The sequence below is a fragment of the Aphelocoma coerulescens genome, chromosome 26, assembly GCF_041296385.1.
Source record: "Aphelocoma coerulescens isolate FSJ_1873_10779 chromosome 26, UR_Acoe_1.0, whole genome shotgun sequence".
NCBI classification, from domain to species: domain Eukaryota; kingdom Metazoa; phylum Chordata; class Aves; order Passeriformes; family Corvidae; genus Aphelocoma; species Aphelocoma coerulescens.
Genome location: NC_091039.1, coordinates 3,282,464 through 3,295,175, shown reverse-complemented (window position 1 = coordinate 3,295,175; position 12,712 = coordinate 3,282,464). Strand labels below are relative to the sequence as shown.

At 51.0% G+C, this 12,712-nt stretch overlaps 1 protein-coding gene across 3 annotated transcripts; it reads left to right on the top strand.

Annotated features, from left to right (window-relative positions):
* Positions 1–12,639, top strand: SLC16A4 (solute carrier family 16 member 4). Of its 3 annotated transcripts, XM_068996024.1 has the most exons (10): positions 1–226; positions 712–833; positions 1,792–1,924; positions 2,684–2,827; positions 3,570–3,731; positions 4,273–4,818; positions 6,733–6,944; positions 7,878–7,971; positions 9,818–9,903; positions 12,324–12,639. In XM_068996024.1, the coding sequence occupies exons 1-10, from the start codon at positions 211–213 to the stop codon at positions 12,438–12,440; spliced, it is 1,632 nt and encodes a 543-aa protein (XP_068852125.1). In that variant the 5' UTR covers positions 1–210; the 3' UTR covers positions 12,441–12,639. The 3 variants fall into 3 exon arrangements, with proteins under 3 accessions (XP_068852125.1, XP_068852126.1, XP_068852124.1); XM_068996025.1 differs by lacking the exon at positions 9,818–9,903; XM_068996023.1 differs by lacking the exons at positions 7,878–7,971; positions 9,818–9,903; positions 12,324–12,639 and having other exon boundaries at positions 6,733–7,869.
* The last annotated feature ends 73 nt before the right edge of the window (positions 12,640–12,712 follow it).

The following is a 12,712-nucleotide window of genomic DNA, read 5'->3' as shown; positions in this document are numbered from 1 at the left end:
GAGGAGGAGGAGGATGGGCTCTGTCCTCCCAGCACTTGCCAGGCTCCATGTCCTGCTCAGGACCGGCACCATCATCCTCATCGGATGGGAATGAAGGAGCAGACTCTGGGGTGCCGAGTCAGGAAGGGGGGATTTCATCTCTGGAGCAAATGAAGAGACTCTGAAGAGGTTCCTCTTGGCTGTTGACGGTTCCGGGGAGGATTTTCCAGCATGCAGCAGCGAGGCGGTAAGGAAAAGTTCCAAAATCATCATCCCCAACTGCTGTAGGGTCCAGCTGCTCCCTCGGGCAGGATCCTGCCTCTGCCAGAGGCACAGGGTGGGTGAGAGGATGGAAGGGAAACAAGCAGAGAAAAGACGGAGTAGGAAGAGCTTCCCGGAGAGCTCCAAGGTGGATCCAGACAGGTGGTGACCCCCTGGCTTCTGGCACAACCCAATCTGCTGAAGCAGCACTAAGGACTTGCCCACCGCTAAAGCCTCAGTGGTTACAGTAATTTGGTGGGAACGAGAAAGGGAATGGAACTGTTTCCAGACAGGGATAAGGTGGAATTGTCGAAAAGGTTGGTGAAAGATCACCCGGCTGAGTGCAGCGTGTGGTGCTGGCCCCAGCAACAGCCACGGGGCTCCACGGCAGCACTGCGGGCACGGGAATGGTTTTGAATGGCAACAGGAGCAGTGGAAGGCGTCAATGCGCCCTGACATTCTCATCGGCAGGGGAGAGGAAGGAGGATGAAGAGCCGGAGGCTTCGGAAGCTCCGTCAGCTGGGAAGAGCCGAGGCAGCGCAGCAGCAGCAGGAGGAGGGTGGGCGTGGGGAGTGGTGTTTCACTTCTTCCTGGTAAGCAGGGAATGCACCAAACCCTCCCGGAGCTGGGGCAGGGGGGAAAGTCTCCAGCCTCGCTCAGAGGATGGGACAGGCCGAGCCCACCCGTGCCAGGGCACAGCCCCGCCATTCCCTATGGAATGCCACCTGCAGACGTCTCAGTGATGGACAAGGGGGTTCCCCTGCCACAATAAGATGACTTTTCCCTACTCAAACACATCACCACGGGGGTGTCAAACCCCACAGGGGTGTCCTGTCCCTTCAGCAAGGGCACAACCCCACCTTGGGCAGTGAGAGGGGAGCCAGGGAGCAGCACACACACTCAGGTACTCTCTGGGAGGACCAGGCACCTCAGCACCACTCACAGGCACTAATTCTCTGTGCTCCAGGCTTTATCTTCCCACCAGTGATGAATCAAGGAATTGTGAAGCTTGGAAAGACCTTTAAGGTCACTGAGTCCGACTGGAAAGAAGGCACCATCCCCCCAGCTAGGAAAGCTTCCCCCACTTCCACTCCAGCCCAAGTAACTCACTGCCAATCATTAACCACCGGCCACCAGGGAGGCAACAGGAGTTAAAATTAAGGACACAAACTGTCTGTCCTTTGCCCCTGTGGCAGAGAAATCCTGGGAAAGTGCCCCGGATAACATCCATGCCTGCTCCACTCATCCCCTCATCAACTCCCAGGGATCTCCAACTGATCCATTTAGACTATAGCTTTAGTACTAAAAAGTAACTTAAAAGGCAAAAATATCCTCCAAGAGTTGAGCTCTAGTGTTGCTGAGGGTTTTCTGAGCATCTGTTGGGATCAAACTGCAGCAAGGCCACAACCAGCCCACCCTGCTGGTATTCCCAACACCAGTCCAGGTGCCCCAGTTTGTTTCTCCCACACCACCATAAAAGCAGCAGAAGGAAAAGCTTCTCCTCCCTCCCGATCCCCTGCAGCACCTCACCTCCACCCCCTCTCGATTAAGGTCAATGTGCTCGTGATGGGGATGCTCAAAACCTTTGGGATTTTCTTCGTGGCTTTCCGAGAGGAGATCGGGGGATCTTCTGAGCAGGTCAGCTGGATCGGCTCCATCATGTCCTCCCTGCGCTTCCTGGGAGGTGAGCTGGCATTCCCAAGGCTTGGAGCAGTGCTGCAGCCTCGGCTCCATCTGACCTGGGGGCACTGAGGATCCTCTGCGGATCCAATTCCCATCCCAGACTGCTCCAAACTGGATGTGGCTGGTACTCACACGTGTCTGAGCTGGAACGTGGTCTAAACACAGGGTCCTGTGTCATTCAGATGGGATAGTGGGAAGAAATCAGATATTGGGAAGGAATCCTTTCCTGGGAGGGTGGGGACGCCCTGGCACAGGGTGCCCAGAGAAGCTGTGGCTGCCCCTGGATCCCTGGAAGCATCCAAGGCCAGGCTGGATGGGGCTTGGAGCAGCCTGGGATAGTGGAAGGTGTCCCTGCCATGGCAGGGGTGGCACTGGATGAGCTTTGAGATCTCTTCCAACCCAATCCATTCTGGGATCCTCTGAATGTCACTGTAGGTTTATTGCACGGATCCAGAGCAAACAACAATCCTGTCCCAGCTGTGGGACAATCTGGAACCGCTGGGCATGGTGTGATTTAGGAAGGAGGCTCAGGAGAGCTGAAAGTTTGGGCTTTGCCTCCTTCCCTGCCCCATTCCCTGAGCTCCCAGGGTACCGGGGAAGTCTCTCTCCTGAATATTGACCCATCCCAAACCCCTCATCACCCCCTGACTCCCAAGGCTGCACATGGACCACTTCTCAGTGGTCCCAATCAGGTCCCCAAGCCCTGCCAAAGCAGCTTTTGTCACCTTCAGCCTGAGATGTTTCCCTCCTTCCCTTGCAGCCCCGCTCGTGGCCGTGGTGTGCCGGAGGCTGGGAGAGCGGCCGACCTCCATCCTTGGGGCCGGGCTGGTGGCCGGGGGCTGCCTGCTCAGCACTCAGGCCACCAGTGTCCCCTTCCTCTGCTTCTCCATGGGATTCCTCCTGGGTGAGACTCCCTGGGCACGATGAGTAAATCAGCTCCTTCAGCTGTAAGCCTGGGGAAGTGTCTGGAGGGGGAGCAGCCAAAGGTTTGTTCAGCTGGAGAAGGGGAGCCTGAGGTGATCACAGACAGGACCCAAGGAAGGGCTGGGGCTGTGCCAGGGGAGGGTCAGGCTGGAGAGCAGGGAAAGGTTCTTCCCCAGAGAGTGCTGGGCACTGCCCAGGCTCCCCAGGGAATGGGCACGGCCCGAGGCTGCCAGAGCTCCAGGAGCATTGGGACAGCGCTCCCAGGGGTTGTTGGGGTGTCTGTGCAGGGCCAGGGGTTGGACTGGATGATCCTGGTGGGTCCATCCCAGCTCAGGACATTCTGTGATTCTGTGAACCTGCAGTGCCAAAGCATCCCCAGCTCCCTTCTGTGAGACGCTGTGTGAACTTCCCAAAGCTTCATGCTCAGGATGAAACATCAGTTTCAACATTCCAGTCCCAACTAACCTTGATTTTTTCCCTGCACCTACACAGATCCTGGCCTTTTAAAATCCCTTATACGAGGGCAGAGCCTCCAATCCCCCCGACACCAAACCCCACCCACCAAATCTCACGGACCCCTGACTGCCACAGCACAAATCCCCCCTTTCAGCCCAGGAACGCTGCAGAGCCAGGGACCACAAGCTTGGGATAGCAAAACACAGAATCCCGACAGCAGGAGTCCCTTTTTGGGCACGGAATTCTCAGTTTCAACCTTCCCACAGGGATGGGGTTCTCCTGCCTGTACCAGGCGGGCGCGGTGATGACGGCCAAGCGCTGCCGGGCACGCCTGGCCTTCTCCAATGCCCTCGCCCGCTCCGGGATGGGGCTGACATTCCTGATGGCTCCCTTCACTCAGCTCCTCATCGAGTTCTACGGCTGGCAAGGTGAGGGATCTCCTGCTCCTTCAGATTCACCGGCTCCCAGAGGGCCTTTGGGGAGATCTGGGCAGGGTAAGAGGCTCTTTTTAAAAATTCAACACACCGAGGACCAACTCTGCCTCTTCTAGGACAGTTTGGGGGCATCTTGTTAATAATTAAACACTTAATCACTCATTAAAATCAGAGGCAAAGCGCAGACCTCAGAAATCAAAGGCAGAAATGCCTACAAAATTTTACTGTAGTGTTTCAAGACCATCTTAGAGGTCCATCACGGGTTTAAAGGAGGAAAAGCAAAACAAGCTCCCAGATCCCAGAGGCAGCTCTGGGTTTGTTGTGTGCATTGCAGCAAAATGAATTTCCAGCTTCCAGAAAAACATGAACAAAAATCCCTGCTTTGTTAACTCCTCCGTAAGGAGAAGGCAAAACCCCTTCTGATGGCAGAGCTTTCTCCATGGTCAGTGGAAACCACACCCTGCTTTAGAAAGGCCATTTCCTGCTGCTCCTCCCTTTTCAATCCAAGAATAAAATGCCTTTTGCCTTCCCTCAGGTACTCTCCTGATTTTCGGAGGCATCATGTTGAACCTGGTGCCCTCCAGCATGTTGCTGTGGCCCGGCAGCCCCCGAGTGCCTCGGGAATCTGCTGAAAACCAAGACCAGGGGTCTTCAACAGCAAAGAAGGATCCAGAAACTCCTGGGGGATGTTCAGCTGGAAGCACTCACAGGGAATTACAGCTTCTCAGAGCACAGGAGGCTCCCAGCACAGAGGGACTCGTGATGCCCCACGGCAGAGATGTCTCCGATCCAGCAAATCCATCTGCCTTGGGAAGGCTCCAGAAACCCACCCCGGAGAGCTCCTCCTCGGAAACATCCACCGAGGCCAAGAGAAGCCACAAACCCCTTCCAGCCACCAAAAAGGAACCTTCTCAGCCTCTCCTGGACTTCTCCCCGCTGAAGGATCCCGTTTTCTTCATTTTCACGTGGTCTTTCCTGTTCAGCCACCTGGCCTACTTCGTGCCCTTCTTCCACCTGGTGGCGAGAGCCAAGACGCTGGGCATGAGCAGCAGGGACGGCTCCTACCTCATCGCCGTGGCTGGTAGGCAAAGGGATCCTTTACACCCACTGGTCACACAGCAACACCACGGATTCTGCCAAGAAACAGTCCCAGATTTGTCCTGGGATGGGTTCTCCTGGCAGAGGTCCAGCCCCTACCCCCTTCTGCGGACACAGAGTCGCCTCCTGCCCGTGCACAAGTCGCTCCCACTGGGGTGGTGCTGGGTGGTGCTCCCAGTGCCAGCTGAGTGATCTCACATCCCCCCTGCTCCCAACAACCCCAAATTTCCAGTTTCAAGGTGCTCTCTGTCCTCCTGGAGCCTTCCCACCACGATTCCTGCTGTGCTTAAAGCCACAAACCACCGGAATCCAGAGGGGCATCCAAAGCCCTCCAGTTTGACCCAGGAGAGAGAAATTCACTATTGGGGGAAAAAAAACCCACATTAATGTGGATCCAGGCATTTGGATTTGGTACATTCACCTCCCAGTGGGGAAAAAACAAGGCACACTCCCCAAAAACCAAACCCATGCCTGGTTATAAGCCGGGATTAACACTAAAGCCATGCTGGGGTAAGAAAGCGGCTCCAGCCTCAGTCAGCAGCAAGTACTTTATTGTACAAAAATACATTTTCTTTGTGCAGTGCTGGGGAATGTTCAGCAGTGAGGGGTTGTCGAGGCACTAGGAGAGCCCAGGAATGAATGTGACATTTGAAATTAGGAGTGGGAGGGACTCAGGGGTCAGTGGGACACGAGCTCGCTCGAGAGCTCCTCGGATTTTGCTTCATAAAAAAGTGCCAAGAAATGTAAAAAACAACTCTCAAACCCCAACTCTCAAAGCCCAGCTTTCACAAACCCAACAACCAAAAGGCTGCTGAGCCTCTAAAATTCCTGGGTTTCTGTGCTCTTTGGATTTTTAGATGAATTTAGATGTTAATATTCAGCTTTTTCTCTTTATTGAGTTCCTCTTTCCTGGCTTAGGGCAGTTCTGAGGTGTCTGGGCTGCAGAGCCCCAAGGGAATTTTTCCAGAGCACTTTGGTGCCCTTGGTAAGAGCAGCAGAAGGGAAGAGGGAAAAACCCCAATCCATGGATTTTGCAAGAGCCTAAAAACACCTCCCTGGAACTTTTCAGCATTTCAGCCCTTTGTGGTCACGTCCTCACAATGAACAGGGAAATTGGGATGTGACACAGCAAATGACAGCAATCGTGTATGATAACAGAAATAGGGAACATAAAAATCAGAAATAAATAATAAATAATAAATAATAAATAATAAATAATAAATATTAAATAATAAATAATGAATAATGAATAATAAACATAACACCATAAAGCATTATAAATAAACACATATAAAAATAAGCATGGATATAATAATATGAAATAATACAAATAATTAACCTTATCAAATAAAGATAAGAACATATTAGCGTTAATAGAAATAATCAAGTGTAATGTGAAGAATGCAGAATAAAAATATAAATGATAGATTATAAAATACTGTAAAATAGAGCTACATTGTAATGCATAATGTGCAATATTGTGTTAATATATAAAAATACAACAATATAACAAAAATATATACAAAAATATAAAAATACTGATTAATGATAAAAATAGTAAAGATATGAATAATTTAAATGTATGAAGTATATTTAATTATATAAAATAATATAGATGAGATAGATAAGTTAAGATATATTAGAGCTGATAATAATAAACTATAATCAAAATAATATAAAATAATATGAATATAAAATACAAAATACTGTATCAATACCTATTATACTACAACTAATATAAATAATCACATAAAATACTATACAATACAGCTAGATTTAGAATATCTAATATATTTCTATGAAGTAATAATATACAAAAATACCTAGAAATAACAGAATTTAAATATCATACAAACTCAAGTCTCCCCTGAGGCTCTGAGAGCTCCTGTTCCCTCAGGCATCACGGAGATGCTGAGCCAGCTGCTCTCGGGCTGGGTGGCCGACCACAACTGGACCAAGAAGTACCATTTCCATGTCACCTACCTGCTGCTCAGCGGGGCCACCAACCTGCTGGGGCCACTGGCCACCACCTTCCCGCTGCTCCTCACCTACACCGTGGCCTTCGCCACCTTCTGCGGAGGCTTCATGGCTCTGGTGCTGCCCGTGCTGGTGAGTCCCACGTGTGATCAGCCAGGGCCAAGCCAGGCTTGTGGCACCTGCTCAGCTCCCAGAATCACCTGGAACACACAGACAGCTACAGCAGGATCCTGCTGGTGGCCACGGAGCTGCTCCCAGGGCTGGAGCCCCTCTGCTCTGGAGCCAGGCTGGGAGAGCTGGGAATGCTCAGCCTGGAAAGGAAAAGGCTCCAGGGAGAGCTTAGAGTCCCTTCCAGTGCTTAAAGGGGCTCCAGGAGAGCTGGAGAGGGACTGGGGACAAGGGATGGAGGGACAGGACACAGGGAATGGCTTCCCACTGCCAGAGGGCAGGGATGGATGGGATATTGGGAAGGAATCCTTCCCTGGGAGGGTGGGAAGGCCCTGGCACAGGGTGCCCAGAGCAGCTGTGGCTGCCCCTGGATCCCTGGCAGTGTCCAAGGCCAGGTTGGATGGAACTTGGAGCAACCTGGGATAGTGGGAGGTGTCCCTGCCCATGGCATGGGTGGGACTGGATGAGCTTTGAGGTCCCTTCCATCCCAAACCATTCCAGGATTCTCTGATCCAGATAGAGAAGCACCATCATAATTTGGCATTTCTTTCTGGAAGGCATTCAGAGATTTAAACACCTTCCTCAAAGCAGCTGGAAGGCAGAAAAGCCTCTCCCATCCCAGTAATTTCCATGTCGGCCTTAAGGAGGCGAACGGATTCCAGGCTGGATCAGACCTACAGGGGCAAAGTCCTTCCAAAGCTGCAGCTGAAGAGCAAATTCCCCAGAAAAAGAAAATTCCCCAGAAAAAGGACACTCCCCAGAAAAAGAAAATTCCCCAGAAAAATCAAATCAAACCTTGTGCTTTAAAAAAAAAAGAAAAAAAAAAACCATTAATCTCTTGTGTATATGCATTCCTATGAACTCCATCACTAATTGTCCATTTTGGTTTCCAAACAGGTGGATCTGGTGGGAGTGGAAAAGCTCCACAGCTACCTGGGGTTTGCTGCCTTCTTCGCAGGGATAGCAGCCATGGGAGGACCCCCTTTAGCAGGTAACTGATGTTATATAAAACATCACCCACCCCAGAAATCCAGGGATAAAACACGCTGCTGGTTCACTCTCCTACAGGGATCCATCCCAGCATAGGTTTTCTGTTCAAACAGAGGGTGGGGAAAAAAAAACCAACCCTATTTCAGAAATGTATTTTTATAGACAGGCAACATTTTGCTTGGGAATTTGCAAAATCCAACCAGCAGCTTGGAAAACGCTGCCTGGAATATTTAGGAAATGCTGCCTGGAATATCTGGAAAATGCAGTGAAGCCCCACGTGCACAGTTCAGCCCTGACCACAGCAGGACAACGAGCACATTACCAGGGATTTTACTCCCAACAGTGTTAAAATAACACTGAGCTTGGACTAGGGGGACTGGAGGGGAAGCAAGGACAGGCTCAGCAACATTCCCACCAGGCAGAGGCACTGAAACATCAGGAGAAGCCTCAGTAATCTCTTGTTTTGACACAGATTACACAGCTCAGCCACCAGAGCTCTGGGCCCTGAGATAAGGAGCATGAAAAGCCTTTGCTCTTCTCCCTCTGCCAGAAAACCAAGGCAGCTGTGAGGATTTGGGAGATTTCACTTAGAAATGAGTGTCCAGCCTGTGCTCAGGAGCAGGGGACTTGTTCTCCTCCAAACAGCTTGGCCAGGACAAAGCTTTTCCTTCCCTGGGACAAAGCTTTTCCTTCCCTGCAGCCCAACAAGCCAACTGCTCCCGGGCTGACCCCCAGCGTGGGCAGCAGGGTGGAGGGGGCGGGGTTCTGCCCCTGTGCCCCTGTGCTCAGGTGAGACCCCACCTGCAGAGCTGCCCCAGCCCTGGGGCCCAGCACAGCCCTGGAGCTGCTGCAGCGAGTCCAGAGGAGGCCACGGAGCTGCTCCCAGGGCTGGAGCCCCTCTGCTCTGGAGCCAGGCTGGGAGAGCTGGGGGTGTTCAGCCTGGAGAGGAGAAGGCTCCAGAGAGACTTTGGAGCCCCTTCCAGAGCCTAAATGGGCTCCAGGAGAGCTGGAGAGGGACTGGGGACAAGGGAAGGAGGGACAGGACACAGGGAATGGCTTCCCACTGCCAGAGGGCAGGGATGGATGGGATATTGGGAAGGAATTCCTCCCTGTGAGGGTGGGGAGGCCCTGGCACAGGGTGCCCAGAGAAGCTGTGGCTGCCCCTGGATCCCTGGCAGTGTCCAAGGCCAGGCTGGACAGGGCTTGGAGCAGCCTGGGATAGTGGAAGGTTTCCCTGCCCATGGCAGGGGTGGAAAGGGAGGAGTTTTAGGGTCCTTTCCAATCCAAACCATCATTTTTTGTTTCCTGCCCTCCAAATCAGCTGTCCCCAGCCTGCAGAGGCACCTGGCTCAAAGTTGCCAAGGCTTCTGTAAATTCCAACTCCATGCAAAGTTTCAACAACGCTGCTGTTCCAGCAGCACAGGAAAAACTTCATTTTCCTAATCAATATCCCTGGGCTAGTTATGCTCTGTCTGCCTGTGGATGCAATTTCAAGCAGCCAAAACATTTCCTTGACCAGGAGCTCCACATTGCCACGGTGATGGCCAGCCTGGATCCCAGATCTCTGCTGCTGGTCCCAGGTGTGCATTCAGCAATCCCTCAATCCCACTGAATTCCCTGCCAGGGCAGCAGGAGCTCCACACCTCGGCTCAGACTGCAGTTCCACTGCCATCCACCTGCAATGTATTTTCACTAATGGGAAGCCTTTTGCTTGCTGCAGGGGATTTGTAAAGCAAGCAGGCTTCCTGCAAAAACCTTTCCATGGCAATCAGGCTTAGTGCAGGCGGGATAAATAAAGGCCAAATAAAGCCAAGAAGCAAAACACTTCCCCATCCATCTCATTACAGGCAGAGCAAGTTGGAAACAATCCAGAGCTCAGGACCCACGTTTGGCATTCAAGATAAATGCTGCAATTTTCTCTTGCAATGCAGTTGTAAGTGTGAAAACTCAGTGAGACCAGAAACTCCTGATGAAGTGGCCAAACCCACCTGCTCCTTGCAGAATGCAGGATTTAAACACTCTGTGAGACCTTGGGATTTGGTGCTCTCACCTCCCAGAAACCTTGAGTTTACAATAACAGTTTTATCAAACTCAAGTGCTTTTATGCAGTGGAAATAATGATGATGGGTAATGAGAACTGCAAAGGTTAAAACTGCCTAATTTGCATATTAGACCAAAGCCTAATGCAAGGAAAAGGTGCCTTACCTGCAAATCTGTTCAGCTGAGAGCCCTGAAATCCAGGGGCAGCCGGCAGGACCCGAAGGGGAAGTTTGGAGTCTCCTTCAGAACTCCCCATCCACCGGCACCTCTGGATGCTGCCACGCTGAAAAAACCCAACCCAAAGCAGAATAAACATTATTTTGGCAGCCATGAGCAAGCTGAGAGGAGGGCACAGTTTGTTTCCACCAGCAGTACAAATCACTGACTCAAAGTGCAGAAGAGCTGAACCAAAGCATGTAATGCAAGTTCTAGAAGAGATTCCAGCCCCCAGAGCACAAACTCCAATCCCAAGAAATTTGGGTGGTGATAGGAGAGAAGATGGAGTCTCCCAAAAGCTCTGCTGGCACATATACTTAGATGCTTTCTACATTTTACCTTCACCTTCCCACTGAATTTTGCTCCTCAGGGCATCAGGAATAAATCAAACTTCTGATTAAAGATCAGTAGCATCATTTAAACAGCCTGACCCAGCTGGCAGCACCAGCAGTGCTGGGAATGTTTAGTCTGGATCACATTGGTGCCTGGGATTTACCAGCATTCCTTACAAAACTGCTGCTTTGCTGGAGTTCGAACACCACAAGATCCTAACTCAGCTTTCTGCAGCAGGAGTGATTATTTGTTTGGAAAAGGATTGGGGGCACAGAGACTGGAGTTGCTTCAAAAGGTTGGGGTGTGATGGAAGTTGATGGCTGTGCTGCCAGTGAGGCAATGCTGGTAAATCCCTCTGCACCGAAATCCCATTCTGCACCAAAAAAAACCCCAGCAACATGAAAAAAAAAAATTAACAAATATCCTGAAGGATATTTTAAGAATAATTGCAGTAAATCAGAGCTCAGCTGGAGCACTCTGTCCTGCTCCTCTCACAAATAACTACGTCAGCATCCCTTCTCCTCTCCAAATCCCAGAGACTTCCAGGCAGCAAAACCAGATCCCACCCCTGAGAATAAACCCCTCCACAACAACCTCGGGGTCATGGGAGAGTCACCCAGCCCAGCACCACGGGCTCCTCCTTCCCAGCTGCACCTCCGGCTCCTCCAGCGCCGCTCACACGCCAGCCCTGGGGGAAAAACAGAGGGGCTCCCCCGAGACAGCAATGAGCCAACAGAAACTGAAACTGGGCAAAAGCAGCTTTTCCTCTGCCTTAGAAAACCTTCCTGCAGCTGTGGAAATCTACAGCAGGGAAACGTTGGTGCCTCTGCTCTGGCACAGATCCCAGTGTTTTACTGGAACCTTTTCCTTCTGTGAGCCCAGGATCTCAGGGACCACATCAGGTCCCTTCCTGGGTTTAAGAATCCCAGAGTTGGGCCAGACCTGCTGTTTGTGTTAATCATGGAAGCCCATGGATGTCTGGATTCCACAGATGTCTCCAGAGGAATTGCATTTCACGGCAGCAGCAGATCTGGCTCAGCTGCTGCCCCACACCCACCCAGCCCACACCACATTTGGGACTGGATGAGGGTTTTTATGTGCAGCAGCATCTCCCACCACTTTGTAGATTTTAGATTCAAAGAGAGGAATTCCCCACCTTTCAAAGGACTGCCCAGACCCCAGATGATTTGCCAGAACCAAACCCAACACTTGGAGGTCACTTTAAAAGGCAACCTGAGTCTTCCACAGATTCCTGGGGCTCGATGGAATTCAGCTTTTCCTTTTAAGTCCTCCCAGGGTTGATTTTATCAAGTTCACCTCCAGCTCCTGGCCTGAGCTCTCTCCTGTCAGACAAAGTGCATTAAACTGGGTCTGCTCACAAGACAAAGCTGGAGAACAGGGGGTTTGAAGCCCAGATGTTGCAAATACCAACACGTGCAAGTCATCCCATCAATCCAACGGGATCTTCCATCAGCTGCTTTTGGCCCACTTATTTAACAGGGAAAAAAAAAAATTCAGGGATTCAATTCAATCCAATTAAAGCCCATGTCCACTGCAAGGATCACAGCTGGCTCTGGGAAGAACGAGCTACGTGTCATTTCCTCGCAGGAAATGCTGCCCAGGAAGAGTTAAAATAATTCAAAGGAAGTATCTGAGGAATTCTTAGATGAGAACACACATCCTTTGCCTCCCAACCACCGCCCCAAATGGTTTTTTTCACTGAGAAAAATCCCACAGCTTTAATAACAACCTTCTCTCCTGCAGGTTGGCTCTACGACTACACCCAGACCTATGCCTGCTCCTTCCTCTTTGCTGGAGCCTGTGCTCTCATCTCACCTATTTCCTTCTTCTTCGAGCCTTCAGCCCAAAAATGGAAGCTAAAAAAAGCCAATTTGAACAAGAGCCCCAGGTCTGGCTGAAGTTTTAAAGGCTGGGCTTTGATTGCATCCATGCTGGGGAAGCCACTGCCTGTACTGGGAAGTATCAACAACAGCAACCCTGAAAAACTGGAATTCTTGGGTGCCAGATTCAGTTTGTATATGTGGATATTTCTCCTGATTAAAGCCATCTGAGAAATGCACTGTGTGAAGTGTTACTTGATGGGGAAAAGGCAGCCCACAGCGTGGGTGGACCTGGGTCTCACTGTGCCTTTG